General features: G+C 43.0%; 1 protein-coding gene across 2 annotated transcripts in view; it reads right to left on the reverse strand.

Moving 5' to 3' along the window:
- Positions 1–13992: 13992 nt before the first annotated feature.
- Positions 13993–20028, reverse strand: part of LOC121614478 (adhesion G protein-coupled receptor L2-like) — an 87202-nt gene continuing 81166 nt past the window's right edge. Inside the window, exons 20-21 of one of the 2 annotated variants that reach the window (XM_041948345.1) lie at positions 19237–19362; positions 13993–15522 (exon numbers count right to left, since the gene is read on the reverse strand). In XM_041948345.1, coding sequence (XP_041804279.1) covers positions 14660–15522; positions 19237–19362 — 989 coding nt within the window. In that variant the 3' untranslated portion in view covers positions 13993–14659. The remainder of the gene's footprint in view (positions 15523–19236; positions 19363–20028) is intronic. The other variant, XM_041948346.1, reaches the window with a different exon arrangement.

Genomic DNA, 20028 nt, shown 5'->3' on the forward strand with positions numbered 1-20028 from the left:
AGGAGTGATTCTGTCTAGACCTGGAACAAGGCCAGTTAGTTCAGCACATGACTCTATTCAGTCCCTCAACAAGTTGCCTAAAGACTTTTGTCCGCACAAACAAAATGACAGCAATATTTTGAAGCAATTTGCTGAGCAAACCGTGTCAGTTTGAAAAGGTATATTAGCATGATATTGATGCCAAAACCAATCATGGCTGACACGCTGGCTATACCAACTTCTTTCCTATATAAGCTCTACGAGCGGCATCCCCCCACGCCTATTGCCTGACGTGTCCCTGTCAAATTGCACCCTGATATTTTGTTTTAACAGAGCTGAGGTGATTTAAGAAACCCTAACAGAAGAAGACATGCGGTTTGTATTCTCATGGCTGTCTCAGCTTAAATGTCTCCAGATTCTTTATGGAAAGGATTGTAGGGGGTGATTTGCTGACGTTATTTACATGGAGAAGGTTTTGTAGCCTCCCAGTTGGCCAGAACATCAGGATTTTGGAATTTTTTGGCAGTGACCTACATCTGGATTTCTGCACTAGCGGGTGCCCCACCCCCCGACAGCCTCTCTCCGAGCCACAAGCCTCTCTCTTTCTCTGAGCTACACAGCGAGCCACACCGTCGTGAATGTAACCCTTCAGCGTTCCCTGTCGCACCTATCAGAGAAGAGCCCAGTTAAGTCCTAAATCAACACTTCCTCACTGTATCTCTGTTACAAATGCGCAGCAAAGGAGAAAGCATCCTCCGGGCCTTATTCTTCACGCTGCATGTGGAACAGTATGTGGAGCACCCAATCTGGTTTTCATCCTCAGTGCCCCACCCTGGCTGAAATACAATGGATTGGGAGCAGGCCTGTGACTTCTAACTCACTCTGCAGATTCTATGCTCTGCCGCCAGTCTGGCCAATCTGCAGCCCAGAAAATTCCCTTGATGTGTCGGCCAAAGCAGCTTTGAATCCAATCATAAGGCCATAGGTTCCCTTGTAATAGTACATCCATGTTCTTTCACTTAGACACAGGGGAATTGCGTTTATGGTCAGCAATGTGGAAAAAGACAGGCTGATTTTAGCCATGAATCTCTGCTCCCAAAGTGATGTATTGCAAGATACAGTTAGTTGAGTAAACCTTCCCAATAGTTAATCAGTCAACTCTCCAGCGGCCTTTGGTTGGAAAATAGTTAAAATCTCTCTCTCTCTCGCTTTCTTTTCTTTTCTTTTTTTTTGGTCACTTGTTGAAATTTTATCATATTTTAATATAGAGTCAAATAAACCGTTTGGCACACTACCCAGGCTGTGTAATCAAATCTATATTTGTCTTTGTTACTTCCAGACTGTTATTGAGACACAGTTTTCCATAATAGAACAAGAATGGACACTTTAATTAAAGAAAGCTGGATTGAAAGAGCGAATGACTATGTCAGTCTTTGAAAGCCCAGTTGTTCGTCTGTCAAACTCTGAACCGCTGTTCTACAGACTTAAGTGTCACCGCAGTGGGTTTTGAATGATTTTCTTGTTGTAGCCACCGTACAAACAAAGGCACCCCTGTAGATTTATGTCTCATCCCTCTCTCTCATATTGGACTCTGAGGGTTTTAAGGCTGTAATTAAATTCCAATCCCCACTCTCACTTCTCCACTGACTGTCCCTGTCTCTGTGGGAGGCTGAGAAGCTGGGTTTACCGCCTGTTGTGGTTTGTTTGAAAGATCCAGAGATCTCTGGAAACCCCAGTCATTACGATAGAATTCACACATGTGGTGCAGGGAGAGAAAAGAAAAGGCCCGTGCTCATGCACAGACGCAGGACTGGCGGGACATCCGGTCTGGTTGAGCAGTTGAGACATGTGTGCGTGTTTCGCCCACATCGCCATCTCTCCCTGTGAACTGCAGGATTTGAGCATTCTCACGTCAAAGTCAGGGATTGCCATTCCAACACGTTGCTATTTCATGCATATGATAGTGCTTGTGGGGTGTTAAGATGCCCATACGAATAACTCCATCATTGCACCTATCAAAGCTTTTCCTTACCAGACGGCCACCCACTGCCAGAGCACAGATTGCTGGCATCGGCCCATAGCAGGGCCAACAAACTGGAATCAGCTGCAGCAGCAGGCTGTCAGTTGGGACTCCTGACAGCGATATGAGGGGCTAGACTGAGCAAGTCCAGTCCAGCGGGGACCAGCGGGAGAGGAAGGATGAGTTCTGCACCACTGATCCAGAGTGACAGTGATGGACAGGTTCAGAGAGGAGAGCTGATGGCCAAGGTTTTTCTCCTGTCTGGACAGTGTTTGAAAAGATGGACATGACGGTCGCAAGGCTTCAAAGTCCAACAGGGCGTGTGTGTGTGTGTGTGTGTGTGTGTGTGTGCGTGCCTGTATGAGTGCTGTTCCAGAGTGTTGATGTGGGTGTGCGTGCATGTCAAACGGTCAAGCAGAGCAATAAATGTGAAAAGTGACTCTGAAATCTCAAATCAAAAAACTTGTTTATGTTCAATTTTAGGTCAGTCTCAGACAGAGTGATGTATTAAATCCACAGCATGTGCTGTGAAAATCCAGCAGGGCTGCAACGTCTTTATCCATTCACAGATTATTTCTAGAGTTAATTGATTGATGGTTTGGGCCTGCAAAAAGTAAGAAAATTGTGAGAAATGCACGTCACAAATTACCAAAATCAACCAAAGTGGCATCTTCAGATGTCTCATTTTGTCTGAACAACAGTCTAAAAGTGAAAGCTGTTCAACTCAAGGTCAAACGGAAGAAAGACAAGCAGCAAATCCTCACAAAAGAGGAGCAGCAACTGCAGAATTTTTGGCATTTTTGCATCAAAAATCATTGAAATGATTAATTATCAAAATAGCAGTTGATTATTTTGCTGTTATAATTGATTAGTCCACTAATTCACTGAGCTCTAAATTGCAGAAAGTTATGAAAACAACATGAATATTGACTTTTTTTTTTTAACTTTTTTTGCTGGGTGGGGGTGGGGGGGTGATAGCCTATGTTGGAGCTACAATAACTGCACAAGCAGGAGTCACAGGGGGACATATTTGCTCTTTATAGTGTTATGAATCAGCTCTGTCTGTCTTGTTAAAAACCTGAATTATTTGTCACAAAAAAAATGCTCCTCCGTAGTTCACGCTTCATCGAGAGTCAGGGTTCCCTCTGACAAGTAATTACGTCAAGAACAAATGTTCCCAAAGGCAGCAATTAATGCTGAACTCATAACACACAATGATGCCTCGGGGCCTGGGATCTAATATGAATGCTGGCACCCCTTGTTGTGCCGTTTACCCAGTTGTCTGCTTTGATGACTCACATACGTACACAGTTTTTCTTATTAAGTTGCGTGTGAGCATGTATCCTTCACTCGCTCTCAATATTTCCTCTGTGTCCTTTATTCTATGAACTGATGTCCTAGAGAAAGATTATATGTGCTATCATACCCAAGGACAGGTAATAGAATTTCTTTTCAGACACATACATTATCGAATGGTACAACTTCCAGATGCAGCCGGCTGTATATCCTCCTGATGATGAAATGAATCTTTTTTGACTATGACTTCTCCTTGACGATTTGCTGTTCCTCCAGGAAATATATGCCCAGTGCGTCCAGGACAGACCCCTCTTTCCCCTCCCTTTTGAAATAAGCTACAGCACAAGTCCTGTCCTCCCCATTCTTCCTGGATTCCTTCAAGGTCTCTGCTATATCTCACACACCCCATGTCCAAATTTGAATTATGTTTATTGCAATTCAACCATGGTCAGGAGATGCTTTCAAAAATCAGCACTTGATCAGTCAGAATAATCAAAGTGAAAATGACCAGTGCATCCGCCCCACATGGAAGATTGACATGCAGCATTTGGAGTCTGCAGTTTTGAGGAACTACTTCCTCCTTTGCGTGAGGTGGTCAGAGGCAGCTCTGGGTATAGGCTTTAGAGGCTTTGTGAGGTTGTTAAAAATGTTCCTGTTCACTTTTCCAGCTGTAGCCTTTTAACGGTGCATTAAACGACGGCTCCCCCCCAAAAAAACTCACCAGGGAAAACAAGAAATGCTGTTTGAAAATCAAGGGAGGGTCAAGTACAATCCTTTTGCACCATTCAATCTTTTTTTCTTTTCTTTTTTTCATTGGAGTTGTTTGGACATGCAAAGAGAAAAACCAGATATACTTTTAAGACCATTTTAGATAGGAAAAATATAATTTCCTCTAAGTCTTTATGACTTGGAGGAAATGCACTTTCAGCCATTAGGACATTTTCAACTGTAACAATTATTGCAAATTATTATGAGATAAGACATATTTTATATTACTGCAACTGTGTCTTAATATATCTATTATCTGTTATCTACATGAGCCTCCAGCTACGTGTGCCCACCGGAGTCATGGCTGTTGACAAAAACATTAATAAACACATATATCTGCTTAAGCCTACATTATAGCATGGTACAAACCTTTGATTAAATGTTTATATACTTAGGGGGACTTAAATTAAAATGTTGCCCAAGGTTTTGATATAAAAGGCAATATTTTTTTATTTAATACTTAGAAAACTGGCATAATTTAATTTTGATGTTGTACATTTACACTTTAACACCCTTAAAATAACAGAGTAAGCAGACATGTTTGGATTGTACACTAACAAGCAGGGAATTAAATTATGACCTGTCACCTGCCAACAGGGTAAATGTATTCTGTGGCAGGTAAAATTTTTAGGTCACTTGCTACCATGGCAAATAGGTTTTCCTTATATTAATAAATGCTAATTTTAAAAAGCAACTTAAAACTCGTCAGGGATTAAGGTGACATGTCATCATAACTGTCAGGTACCAGTGACTCAGTGTTTATAATTACAATCTCTGACCTGCCACAGTGGCAGGTGAGGAAAAACTCAATTTCAGGCCCTGCTAACAAGAGTAGCATCCATGGTCCCTGCTCTGTAAGGCTGTATATGTAGAGCCATGAGTGTTAGCATGATTACATTTCATGATAAGAACTAAAGACAAAGTACAGCTAAGAATGCTATCATGACAGCATTTGCTAATAAGCACTAAGTACAGCCAGATTGTTGGTTTTAATGTAAGCATGCTTGCATTTTCTAATCAGCATTAAACACAAAGAACAGCTAAGAGTGTTAGCATGCTTACATCCGCTAATAAGCACAAAACACCAAATACAGCTAAGAATGTTAGCATGTCTACATTTGTTAACAAACTTTAAACACAAAGTACAGTGAGGGTGTTAGCATGCTAACATTTGCTGATAGGCACTAAACACAAAGTACAGATAAGAATGTTCACATGCTAACATTTGCTGGCAAGCGCTGAACATGAAGTACAGGTGAGGCTGGTGGGAATGACATTAGCTTTGCAGGTATGGATAAGTACAAGACAAATTGAAATTTTGACTTGATGGTAGAGCTTTATGGAAAGAACACCAGTACCAGGCTTTGGCAAGACAACTCAAAACCACTCATGGTGGCGCTAAAGGGAAAGGTAATACCACCAACTCAGTAGGATTCATCATCTGTGTATCATGAATGGCTGTACAAAGATTTGTGCCAATCCATTTGGTAGATGTTGAGATAGCTCACTGAATCGGTGAAAGCTTTGACCTCATGGTGGTGCTACAGAAAAATAAAGAGGGTCACCAAAGTAAGTTGCAGTGCATGAATGTCTTGCAAATGTTTATATATCTATTTATCCAATAGCCTAGTTGTCAAGATATTTTAGTCTGTATCAATGTGGTGGACCAACTGACTTTTCCGTCCCTCTAGATCTATGCTAACAGCAAAGACTCCATTGTTACTCAGCTTTATATGCAATATTTCCAACATTTTTGCTGTATCAGGCAGAAAGCCATATATGATTTGGAACAGTTAGAAAAAATTAATTTCTTCTTAGACCTCTTCTTAGACAGCTGACACTCAAGGCCACATACTGTGTATTTATCTTCATCCTTTTATGGGTATGAACCCAAAGAGAAATACGTATTGACATTGCTGTGTGCTTCTCTTCTTTTTTCCACGACGTTTCATTCAGTTAACGTCACGACATGGAGCTCTCATTCTCAGAGCTCTTAAAGCCTTTTCGAGCCAAGCCCTTTATCGATGCAGAAAAAGCAGAGTGGTAAGGAAAGGAGCAGAGGGCACGCAGCACTGTGCAGCAGAGGATTTCTCTTTATGCAGTTACTGAAAAGACACTTCTTGGCCTTTAAGCTCGATGCTGAAGTTGAAGTTGAAGATGTAAATATTTGTAGTGACCAATTCAAAATTGGAGGGGACGCACGGGGAGGTTAGGTGTTCGTCCCCCAGGGCATTTTGAATGTCAAATATTTTCCTGTACTCTTTTATGCAACGATTTGTGTATTTTCTGCATTCATTCCCGGTGGAAATGTCATTGTTCTATTCAAAGGAAAACACTACTCCTCCTTTTCCTATTGGCTTCGCCATCATTATAAACTGTGCATAGTTGTTTCTTCTTTGTGTTTAATGGCAGGGTTGGGGTCTGGTCTTGCGGTGCGTCTAAATAAAAGTCCTCTCCTATTTTCATGTTTTATTGGGGGAGACAAATGTCTCCAAAAGCTAAAAGAAAGCACATTTTCTCCCCTTGATACTGAGTGTTAAATCGACTCCAAAAAGTCCCACATTGTCACTGAACTCCTGCTTCATATTCGTGTTCATGTCAACCAGCAACGGTGAACACAGCAGCTGTGTGCTCTGCTTTTTGGCCATTCTGTATCCTCTGCATGCCATGCACGGTTGATCACTCACAGGTCCACTACGCAGGTAAAACACAGTCTGTTTAAATCACATCAGTCATCCCTGGCGCACCAGTTAAATACGTGTTACTGCTCTTGTTAAACACATCTGCTCAGGTGTTTTTCAGTGGACGTTGATGCAGCCTTTTGAAAACTGAGACCGTGTTGTCACTGTGAACCGATCCAGGTTATGATTGTGTTGTTGGTGAAAATACGCCGACAGGTCTGTGCACTGGAGGGTGCATTGTCACTCTGTGTCATGTAGGTTTTCCTGAACATCCAACATGCAGCTGCTAGTTCGAGGGTTAATGCTGAAAATACAGAGAAATCCTTATCCTGCTTCTCTATAGCTTGTGTGAAGTGTGAGTGCCATTAGTTCTTTTTTTTATATTAATGCTTTTCATTGCCATAATTGAATGTTTATATATATATATATATATATATATATATATATATATATATAGATTAAAATAATTTAGTTCATAATTACATATGTATAAATGGATCCTCCTTCCCCTCCAGTCTGGTTGGTCCCCCTCTGTGTGTCACTGAGGATTTCGCCCCTGGATGTGACCAGGGGGGCGGGAACAAGTGTTGCACCGTGCTCTCCATGGACTGAAATGTGAAAGACAGATGGAGGTGTGGGGTGAAACCTTGGAGATTTCTTGGACTGCCTCAAGCTCTTTTTAGTCTGATCTCTCTCAGAAAGGAGAACACAGAGCTGCAGCTCAGTGTGACTTTACGTAGAATATCACGGTTTTCCCACCGTCGGCTTCTGAATGTTCCTCCTTGTATTGCACAATGACAAAAAGAGGTAAAAGAGACGGGGTTGCTTTTGAACAACACAGGGTCAGACATTTGCTCTAGTATTTATTATTCATTTTGCATCATTTTGCAAAATCTCTTCCATCCAGGAAAACTAGCGAGGCTGTGTGAGCACGCTTTTCTGAGGAAATGAGAGCTTCTTTTTTTTTTCTTTCTTTTTTGGTTTTATTTTATTAGACTTGAAAACAGTCACATTTCTCTACTCTTTAAGACCTTAAATAGTGTTGCCTAAATATTTTCTAAAAAAAATGTTAATCTTTCTTGCAGTGTGTTAGGTATGTAAAAAATACAACCTGGTTTAAACACAACATGGAGGTGATATAAATCATGTGAAACACACAGTTTATATAACATAACCTCTGGAATTGAACTGTGCTTGATTTTAGTGAATTATAGAATGTGTCACACTGCCTTCTAAACATACACATAAAATATAGATTTTTTTTCAGTATTTTCTATCATCTTCCAGCTCATAAAACATAAAATCAGCAAATACAACAAGCTATAAATAATATCTATATAATAGTTCAGGACTACTGTTTTCACACCTTGCTAATGTTAAAATGCTGATGTTAGTTTCAAACCTCTTTATAAAAGACTAATGATAAAGTTGCATATGATAATGCTGTAACATTTCACTCTTTGTGGGGCTTTTCTTAGATTTTTATTTCACTTACAGCAGATTTTTGACACAGAAGATTCTTTTACCCTGTTGTTCGGCGGGAAAAGGAGCTAAATTAACCATAAAAGTAGTCGGCTATTTTCTGTTCTACTTTTGTGCCAGAAAAGGAAGCGTTCCATCTCACTTCTGGGGCCCTCACTCTCTTCCCATTGGCTCACAGACCTGGGGTCCCCAGACGTTAAGTCCCCAGTTGGACCCCTCTTGGAAAGACGCTTTGCTTCAGGGCACACTGATAGAAGGAAGTTGAAACAGCTGAGGAGCTTCTTTCTGAAATCTGATCTCCACCTCTATAAAAGTGTCAGGAATCTTTCCAGAGCATCAAAGTAAAGCATATTCTGTGGAGTTATGAGTCCGAGGAAGGCCATTTCTAATAAAAAATGTTATTTAGATAGCAAAACCTTTTCAAAATAAATGTCATAGTGAAACATTTTGGTTATTTCTAGTTTTTCTCTCTTTTTTGTGTGTGCTCATGGTGGTTTGAAGCATGCTTGTGTGTGTGTGTGTGTAGCTCTTACACCAAATATGTTGATGAAATATAAAGCTTTCATCAGAGCCCAACAAGCTGAAGCCAAACCTTTATTCAACTTTGCTCTTTTTTTTCCAAACACGTCACTTTGATTTTCAGACCAATGGCCCAAGAAAACAGTGCTTTGGGCATCTTTTGAATGCGACTTCAAGCATGACATTGATTATCTTAGCTTCATAATTATCTCCACATGCAACTGTACCCACTGTATTTCACACACAGACGAGGCTCGCAACATCCTGGGTGAGTGATTATAACAACTGTAAGTAAATTAGCTGTGAATAAAAGCCTTTTAAATAAAGCATTAGTCAGAGACACCCTGCAGTTTAATGCTATAAATGTTCTCTGCGATCCAACAGTGAAATCAGTGGCAACACGGTGAAGTACAAACAGCCGCGCCGTCAGTCAGAAAACAACTTATGCGCCACTTCTGCAGCAGAACTTTATTCACTTTAGAGTTTTGCCCATTCAATTTAAAGCAGCAGGAGTTTTTTTTTTTTCTTTCAAATTGGAAATGCAAAACAGGTACAGATGTGTTTGCACAGCCGTTCTGTTTTCATGAAAATAACGGCGATACAGTTTCATGGGTAATATGGAAAACATCTGTGAGTAGAATGACCCGCAATTATCACTCGGAAACGGCACGGAATAACACGAGAGCAATCTATTCTGTGCGACATGGAAGTTTCAGCGAGGAAGAAGACGAATCTCCCTCTCATTCTTCGAGCTGTTTTTGACAGTACCGCCTCTCTGAATTGGCATATCAAAAGGCTTCTCTGAAGTGGGATGTACAGCGAGAACGACCATATTTAATGTTGAAGTGTGTTTTTCGCGTGTTTGAAGTCAGGTATGATTGACTGGAATTTATTCACAAATTCATTTTTTCTGTTTTTCTCCCAGTCCTGCGCCTTAAGAACTGCAGTCATTACGTTCGGTCTCAAATGGCCAAAAAACTGTGGGACCAATTGCTTAAATATGGGAAAATTCCTCTCTTGAGCTTTTGACTAATAGCAGTCATAAGTTGTGTTTGTATCTCATGGGAACACATTGCGATTATTTTAACAGAGACAACCCAACAGAAACACTGGCCTCTGTTGAGTGTTTACTGTATAATGGGCGTGACACGCTACCTTAGCCCAATTCTGAGGTCACTGACTGGTGTTTCCTACGAGGTATGACAGTTTTACAAGTGCGGGGCTCGGACTCGGATTGCTTCTGACATGTTGGACCGCCGCTGCTCTCCGTCTGTCTCACGGCCTCTCCCCTTCTCTCTTCCTCACACTTTCTCCTCTTCGGCCTCCTTGGCTCACTCGCTGAAACCCTTCCTCCCTTTTCCCTCCTCGCACGCAGGCTAGAAATTATATCACGCCTTTCTCAGCTGGACTCAAAGAGGACTCTCGAGCGTATTTTAAGCCTAAAGTCTTAATCTCTCATAATAGGCTTCTTTGTGGAAGTCGCAGAGGAAGCCCATAATTCTTTTTTAAACAACCCTCTGTTGGATGGGAGGGGGGGCTAGTTGTGGTGATATCCTAACAAGCATTAAAACAACAAACTAGGAATGCCATAAGGCTGAAATTAAAATTTTCGCAGTGCAGTTAAATTGCAATAATTGCATGAGGGGGGGAGATCGGGCAACAAAAACACAAAAGCTCATTTTAACAGCACAGCAGGACTTTCAGGGGCAACATTTTGCGGTATGTGCAGCTCTCCCTCAACGCACATGCTCACACATTCACATCCACCCCAGAACAGTCCATAAGTGCTACATGCATTTTGTGTCGCAGCTATGAAAATGTGCGGGGACCTGATGTGGGCTTGCTTTTGCTGGCAGTGATTCTCTCTTCACCGGAGCTTTAAATGCACACGGAGAAGCCGAGTCGGCCAAGGCGGCGCTGCTGTTGTTTGGCGGGACGGCGGCGGCAGAGCAGGAGCGATTCAGATGTTCTTTATCTTCCTGCTGCAGAGTGAAATGTAGAGGAATGTAAGCTGTACATTTACAGAGGCCCTGAGGAAATATAATACTCCTTCTGCATTGTGGCTGTGCTAATGCAATTATGCATAGTTCCTGCACTGGCTACAGAAAAGATTGCTATCCAAGACATAAACATTGTCTGCAAGAACGCCTTTTCATTTCAATAATAACAATGTTATGATTATGTTTTAGTTTTTTTTTTAAAGCAAGACCTTGGTGGAAGCCGATTCTGTAAACATAATATTAATCCCGGTTTCCAGAAAAGTTTCAGCTAAATCACGAAAAAAATACACATATACGTCAACAGCACACACACACAAAGAGGCTGTATAGGCTACATGCACACACATTTTGCCCGGGCTCTGTGATCTGATTTTGAATTCAGCATCTTGTTTGATGTCTTTTTGATGATGGACATGAAATAATGTCGAAATCACCAGAGGCTGGAACATCAAACGGATTCAAATGAAAACACGGTAATGTCTTCTCGGACTGAGCCTTATTGCGCCTTCATTTGCCACTGCCCCATGGAAGCTGGGCTTTGACTGCACTCAGATAAAAGATGAGCCGATAAATGAAGCACTTTCATCTCCAACAAACTTTGACAACTTTTGTACTTTTGCAACACAAACACCGAGCGGCTAATATGCTGCATCATAACGTAAAATAAGATAATCACAGATGGTAATGTCAGCGACTCAGCGAGAAGTCAGAGGTGGAGGGAGTATCTTTGAAGAGGATGAATGGCCGGAAATCATCACAGCAGGATAAGGAGAGGCAGGGATATGATGAGCTTTGTATGAAGAACCCCCCGTCCACCCCTCCGTCTTATTGGGGGAAGAACGTGATCATCTATATATTGTTCAATTTCAGAATCCAATGTTCTTTAAGATAATAGGGTGGCAGAGCTAATGCAGAGCACAGGTGACTTAGTGATAATGAACCAATATATATGCATCATGCAAAACCGATCCTTATGCTTGGCGAAGGGATATCCGCACATTCATTCATCACAATTTTGTCTGCTATGAAAATGCAGATGGGAAACTTCCCCTCCTCGAAGTGCATCACTGAAGGGTTAGTCTCATGTGAAGCCGACCCTGAGCCGCCATGTCGGCCGGCCACTGTTTATAATAAAGAGGCTTCCGCGAACAATGCCAGCCCGTTCCTGCTGAAACGTGAGCGGGTCATCGACTTTGCATTTAATTTAAATTTATAACTGAACAGAAGCCAGGTTTCTGTGTGATTTACACAGCGGCGTGCTGTCTCTCCGGGCTTTCGGACGGCTCTGTGTAAACTGAAGCTGATGTTCAGACAACAAGGCAGACAGGCATAGTGGACTCAGAGCTTTGCCTTGGCCCCCGTGTCAATCTCCTGACAGCAAACTGGCACCCAGCTCTACTAATAAAGTGCAGCACCCATATCCTACAGCGACTGCATGTACGTCATGTGTATGTCTGCTGAGTGTGTGTGTGGTCAGTCGCAGCAGGATACTCCTGGAGAGCCACGGATGAAAGACACCAAATCTGGTAAATCTGTGACATGTCTCAGATGATCGGAAATGGTTATGGCACATCCTGTTGAACTTGCCTAATTACTGTCATGGCGTATTCTTACAGTGACTGCGATATTCTAGATTTTAGTTATTGTCCACAAATTCAGTGAAAAAAGCAAAACAAATCATGAACAGACAAATTACTAACAAGAGTGCAGCCATATCCTGTTGCAGCTTGCTCCTCTGTGCCGCAGACATCCATCATTTCTCTCGGTTGCTTTGGCACAATCGCTGAATGGTGTCAAAATCACGACTCCCAGAACTATAGATCATATTCTCGCAACAGTCGCTTTCACACAGGAGTCAAACGCGTGAGGACAAATACCTTCAAATGCAAAATGTTTGAGCCAACTGTCAGAAGTTTCGGTGCAGTTTAGCACACGCTGCCTCCTCAGCTGTCATTTCTCGAAGCACATTCGCACCACGGGGGGCGAAGCTGAGTTTTACACACTCTGGATACCACTGTTACTCGACATGGAGCAGACAGGCATCATAGAGGGAGAGCACACCTCTCATGTCGTCAGAGGGGAGGATGTGAAAGGGTGCGTCGGTTTGGTCAGCGGACACAGAGGGAGAGACAGAGGGCAGAGACAGCGTGCTGCTGTGGGAACATGGTCGCAGAGACATTAGTGGGAGGCCCTGTGTGTCGTAAGGACAAATATAACAGGCAAAAAGATGTTGGAGGGGATTTGGCAGCTCTAAATAGATCCTCATTTATATGCATTTATTGCATCGTTATTCACACACTGTCTGCTGTGTGAGGGCGTCTGTGAAATGTACACGTGAGCTGCAGAGGATATTTGACTTAACATTGGTAGCTGGATGTAAATCTCCACGAGAAATTACACAAAGAAACACAATTTCAGTGTCTTCTTTCATACCAACACAGCGACTATGACATTTGACCGCACTGGCTTAAGCAAATTATAAAGGAATGTTTCATTTTGGAGGCAGCGATGTTATTGAGGAAGTAATTTCCATCTTAAGTTAAATGTTGAATAAAGTTTACTGAAACTGAATTAAAAATTAAAGTTTATAGTGGAAAGTCGAGACAGACTAACACGTTATTGTTAGTTTTGGGGTTTTCATGAGATTTCCTCACAGAAAATGTGGCATATTCCGAGCCATTTTCCTTCATATACGGATTGTAGCAGATCTTTTATGCATGAATGAGCAGCCAGACATCTGCGAACAAGAAAAAATTTCACATTTATTTGATATCAAACAGGAGTTGAATTAAATATCAGCTGATGATGGGCTCTTACAAAAGAAATAAAATGAACCTAATCAGTGCTGCAACAACTTTTCACACTTTCCAACCATGTTTTCTTCTTCTCCTTTTTTTTCTCTGAATAGTTCAGTTAATAAATTAATTAGTGTCAAAGGATGAAACATGTCCGCATGAACCGCACTGTCGCATTGACACGAACATAAGTCCTTAAACCTGACAATTTCTTTCAAGTAAAATAAATTACACAAGTTTCCAATTCACTCCAAATCTGTGCATGGCCTGGTGTTAACAGATATACTACTGGCAAAAACTCATCATTCATGAAAGCAAAAGCACTTCACAAGCAGAGACGTGAGCATGGTTTCATATGGATTGATATCTCTCGAAACGTTTTTTTTTTTTTTTCATATTCAAACATACAACGAGTCAAGTGTGAGAGGAAAAAGCACATTTCCACCATTTTGATTAACCTGTCTGAAGAAGCTTATTAACATTGAAAGGGAATAACTACTGAATGGTTGCCGTTTGTTTTTTTTTTCTTTCTTTCTTTTTTTGACTTTTTACACTAGTGGTACAGCAAAATATATTTTCTTTAGCTGTTACTTTGACAACAGTTAAATGTGCAATAGAGAAAATATAAGGCCTGAGTCTGAATTAGTGGTTTCTTAACTTTACAGTCCTGACTGTGTAGTGGAGCCACACTAGTTCTAGTTCTGTACTTCATGACTAAAAAGACCCTGGTTTTGCAAAGTCCCCCAGGAGTATGACAGGAGATTCATAGTTCTTTGCTTGGAGTATTTTTTTTATCCCTTCTTTTTCGACAGTACAGAACAACAGAAATGCCAGACGTGTCTCTGACACAGCGGCCTGCGTGTTATTCTCTGCACCTCTTCAGTCCAACAGCAGAGCCTTCACAGTCCACATTTGTCTGGCCTCGGATGGACGTGTTTTGTGTGTTAATGAGATCTGTGTGCAAAAGTCATGTCTTCATTCCTTTTTCCCACCCAACAACATTTCACTTCCTGTCCTAACAGGAAGGGCGTGTGGAGTGCGGAGCCAGGCTCGCCGGCTCTCTTGACATCGACCGAAAGGATCCATCTGTTAAACCCTGTGCAAACAAAGACGGTCCGCTCAGAGGCTGGTAATGAGCTGCATCTGTCCGTCGCTGGGCGCCTCTCCTTCCTGGGCGCAGTCCTCGTCGTTGGGTGGGATGATGCACCCGTCGCTGGTGCCTCGGTTTATGTGGTAGTAGGACATGGGCTGCGGCGCGTCGCCGAGCTCGGGCATGCTTTTATGGTACGCGTCCTCGCCTTCGCTTCGAGGCGAGGGGGAGAGCTCCTCCTCCTCCTCCGGGGGGTACGGCGAAGCTGAGGGCGAGGGTGAGTCTCTCAGGTTTGGCATGCTGGTGTAAAGGGAGTCTCTATTGTTGTTGGGTGAGTGGGAGCCCATGTCCTCCACTGCAGTAACAGTCTCAGAGCCATGGCCGCCCTGCCCCTCCAGGCGCCTGGGGGCCTTCTGGGCACTGTAGAGCAGGGAGTGAGTCCTCTGGGGCAGGAGGGGGGCCTCCAGCACCTCCTTGTGGTGGGGGTGCAGGAGCAGCTCCAGGGTGGTGTGGCCTCCCCTTCCACTTCCTCTCTGGGGGGATGAGGCCTCAGCGTGGTCCGCCACGATGGCGTCATCCTCGCTGCCGCTCCCACCCCCGCCTCGGTCCACTGTCACTCTTGTCTGGGGAGGCAAAGCTCGGTCCCGCTCCCTCTGGGCGTCGCGACCTTTGGGGGCCCCGCGGGGCCTCAGGTTGTTGTGGACAATCTCAGATATGATCATTTTCTCAAAGGCGGCATCGTCCAGGTTGAGGCCCCCCAGCTCACCCGGGGCTCTGACGCCCACGGCCTCATAGTCGTCGTCTCGCAGGGAGTAGCTGTTGTTGAAATTGCCATTGAGGGGGAGGGTGTCCATGGCACTGATGTCCCTGCTGTTGCTCAGAGAGTGCTGTCCTGCAAGGAAAGGTGAAAAGATTGTGTGAGGTATAATTATTTGCCTTTAATAGAACAAAACAGTCTCCACTACACCATCCACATACAACTTGATACTGCTCAGGACACTTCACTCTTGTGCTCTTTGATCTCTGGGTTAATTTTAATTTTATGCAAATACAAAAAGTTTTTAAAATTCAAAGGAGCACCCAATTAGCTCCCCACCTTGTCCATTCTCATCGTGGCTGAATATCATTATAGCCAATCTAAGAGATTATCCTGAACAATATTGGAGAAATGAGAACAAAAGATGACTCGACAAATATCGCACGGTGACACGTGACACAGTAGCCGATGAGCAGGTAACAAAGACGGCAGCACACAAAAAGCAACGGGGCAGGATGAGCGGTAAAGAAATAAATAAATACAAGCTGATGAGGAGGTGTTGTGACATGAGCAATGAATAAAACATTCCACCTGTTAAAGGAAGGCAAGACAAAAGAGTAATGTCGAACACAGATGGCCAGCCACCTCTCTGCACTGGGGCCCCACAAGCACAGCAACAACCCCCACACACCACGACAGACAGGCACGGTGCAATGACTCACTTTGCCACCACTCACATCAAGTGTGTCTGCTCAGGCTATCTGGCCTAAGAACAGCTGATGTGCAAAAAAAGTAAAACAGATGCTTTTTTTCAATTGCAGCAGAAACAACAAAATCACCGAAATAAGACAAAAGTGGAAGCTCGTAACATCCAGCCTGGATTCAGTCAATCCAACTCAGACCGTGTCCTTGCAATTAACTATAATTTAGCCCGCGTGATGCTTTGCTCAAATTGTTGTAGGTGGATGGAGAATGACAGCGAAATTACGTGTTTAACAGTTTGAGAGAGCTAAAGGACAAACCAAGGACAACTGAATCCTGGACTCAGCAGGTGAAAGGGTTCAGCAGCAAGCACAATCTTTTTTAAAAGTCTTCCGTAAAAGAACATTTCCTGATGAAATTATTTCTGCCTGAATGACACGTATTATATTGCTTTTGCTTTTAAGAAGTCTATCTATCACTTTTATGTGAACAAAATGCGCTCACACTCTCACACTCACACACACACGTAGCAGGGTGCTCTAATTTTGTGCAGCCCTATGACTGAGCTCAAGTAGCGGGATGAGAGTGAAGGGGGCTAGCTGATTTGATGTGAGGATTTTATTGACTGGCTGCACTGTGAGCCTGTAAGTGAAAGCCTAACATTTTGCGGGGTGAGGGGAATGTCGTCACAGGCTCTGCTCACACAGAAAACGGGAAACTGGTTCTCAAGCGAACGTGTCGGAACATGGGTGATGGCAACCGAGAGGGAGAAACTCTAAAAACAACATCAAAGACGTTTCTAAAAAAGAGCGAAAGGAGCACAGAGAGCAAAAGGGCAAAAGAAGGAGGGAGGGGGGAGATTATTAGACACTTCTCTGAGTAGACCCTACTTCCAAATTTGCATTTGTTTATGCTCAGGCAGTGATTTTACTGCAGACAGGTATTGTCTACCGGGAGCGAGGGAAATGATGTGAACAGAATTCAACTGGACATGGCGACAGCTGCACTCTGGGAACCGTTCCAGCATAGACTCATCCAAGATGTTCTCTTTACCGGTTTTACTGCATCGGACGAACATCTGCAGAGTATTACTTAGTATTAATACACTTATAATAGAAGACACGCTCATCCTTTTCCAGGAGCTAAGTGTAATGACTATAGCAGGCGAAATCCTGAAAAAGTTTATGTTAAACTGGACAGTCTCTCTGCGCGGATTTCATACTTGGTTGGTGATCTTCGCACCAGGTTTTGACATTTGTGTGTCATACTGTTGCCTGCTATCCTCAAACTGTTTTCCATGTGTCGCTGCTTTTCCCGGTCCGCTGCTGCCGCTCCCACGTTTGAACGCAGATGTGTTCGGTGAAAAAACGGGTCTCTACAGGTGAACGAGACGTTTATGTTGACATTCAAAAATTCCCTACTAATTAAATATCGCTCGTTTTTATCTGTCTCTGGTGCTCCGGTGTTAACGTGCAATTAGCCTACCATGATTAGGCAGGTAAACATTTTAGGGCTATAAAGCACAAGCTGTCGGCATACACACCGACTTCTGCGTCTGAGCTGCCTGGCTGCTGCTGAGCTCACACGCACACACGCACACACACACCCACAAAATAATAAAATGTCTTTGATTTTCTGCACAGACATTGTTTGGTCCCAACCCCGCTTCGTTATCTCTGAGTGTGAAGTGCTCTCATTGTGCTGGCAGCACTAACACTGCAGCGGGTTAAAGCTATACGTTACTGCATATCCTCTCCGTGCACACTTTCGCCATACTGCTGTTTTTGTATATTCTCTTTTATCATCAAGTGCCTGTGAATATCTGAGGGCTATGACTCTGCCCGCATTGCGTCATGTGCTTCTGTCTTTTTTTTTCTTTTTTTTTTTTCTTTGATTGGGTTTCTTTTGCTCCGCCAGTGAGGAACTAGGTCACCATAAACACTGACATGTTTCAAACTGCTCTAATTTGAAGTAAGCTAAAGAAAATGTAAAGATTTCAACGCCCACAACTACAGGGCAACCACATGAAAAGATGTGGACCAACGTGTGAAGCTCTTCTTCAACAGGGAGGAATTCCCATATGACTGCTCTGCAGACGAGATAAGATATCATTGACGTCTCTGAGTTTATCTCCTTCTGTGTTTACAAAGGAGAAACTTGCCGAGATAAGAACTACTGCAAACACAGAGAAGGCGTGAATGAAGAAGAACAAACGGTGAATCTAGGGTTATTATTCTCAACATTTTCAGTGCATGCTGTGTGAGAGCCACAACCGTTTTTCATGTTTTCAATAAGTCTAACACACTTAAAGAAGAGGATCAGATGAGAAGATTGAAATTACTCTTATATATGTCCGTTTTATATTAAGGTACAGCCAGCATCTGCTTAGTTTAGCTTAGCACAAAGACTGGGAACGGAGGGAAATGGCTAGCCTGTCAAATGACAACAAAGTCTTCCTACAAGCAGTTCTCAGGCTCATAGAGGAAACTTGTTATGTCTGATAATTCAGTGTTTTACAGGGGATTATGAGCTGGACTATTTCTTGGCTGTGCCCAGCAACAGTTGAATCTGCGCTGGTTGCCTAGCAACTGCTTAGAGCGAAGAAATAGCTAAGCACACACATTCCCTGCTAAAGTGGCAAACTGTTGTTTTTATATGGATTAAACATAAACAAGATTTGAAGGTTTAAATTTTAGAATTACTTTCCACCTTTTCTATCATATCGTGCAACACCATGAAACTGAAATGTTAGCTAGGAAGTGATTCAAGGCTAACATTAGCTGTTTTCCGTAGCTGCCCGATGTCCCTCCAGATTCTCACTATTGTCTTTTTAGCTGCTGATCAATGGCAAAGCGGTGAAATGATTTTTTATTCGACTTGCAACCAATGTTGGAGGAAAATAGCCACAGTGTGACTGCGGTCTATTTTACAGAGCCAGGCTAGCTGTAATTTCCGTCATGTTCCCGGTCGTTATGCTAAGCGAAGCTCGCTAGCTGCTGGCTATAGCCTTACACTCAACGGACAGACACGCGAGTGGTATCGATCGTCTCATTTTACTCTCCCATTTTACTCTGAAAATGTCACAAACTTTCTCTTTAAAACAAACACAGATCTATGCAAGAAGAAAGGTGGAGGGTGGATGTGCACCTGGGGAGTGAAAGGCCGGTGGAGAGGGGGTGTTGCACACCACAGTTTCTGCCAGGAGGTTGTTATAAGGGTTAGTGTCGTGGGTTCTGAGGAGAGGGTTAGTTAGGAGGTAGTTGCCAGTCATCCCTGAAATAACAGGAAGAGAGAGAGAGAGAGAGGGAGAAAAATCAGGAGGGATATAAACAGTTGAGGATAAGGAGCTCGAGGTACTGTACTTCATGGTCTGTGGTGGTGGGTGCTGGGTAGCTGTCGACATAAACAAACGCCGACATCCGCCGTCCTACATGTGACACCGGCAAAGACTTATGACCTGCAATCCGTCTGCCTTCTATTACGGCCATAGAAACGCAGGTCGAGGCAAGACATTATCCAAACAGTCGGCTGATGTAACTGACAAACAACATTATCGCGACAAGTGTTGACCAAAGCCTAGCGACACAATCAGCTCCGCTGTTTATGTGAAACAAATTCATCTAAACAAACTTGTCCAGTCGAGACACTAGACAAAACACGTCTAAGTGGCCCGCCCTGAATAATACAGTATCCCTATCATTGTCAGCATGCTTGTGTAAATCCTCAAGAATGTAATAACTATCCTCAGTCACTTGGACGGAGAAGCTCTGCTCTGGCATGTGTGTGTTTTTCTTTTTTTTTTCTTCTTTTTTTAAAAACTAAACTAATTCATAACTAGAGCCAAATCTGCGCTGGCACAGTCTGGAGCCTGAGCTTCATGATGCTGGGATCACTCCCAGAATCTACTCTGACCTCAGCCTGACTTTGCTCATCTCCCCC

The sequence above is a fragment of the Chelmon rostratus genome, chromosome 12 (assembly GCF_017976325.1).
Source record: "Chelmon rostratus isolate fCheRos1 chromosome 12, fCheRos1.pri, whole genome shotgun sequence".
Classification (NCBI taxonomy): domain Eukaryota; kingdom Metazoa; phylum Chordata; class Actinopteri; order Chaetodontiformes; family Chaetodontidae; genus Chelmon; species Chelmon rostratus.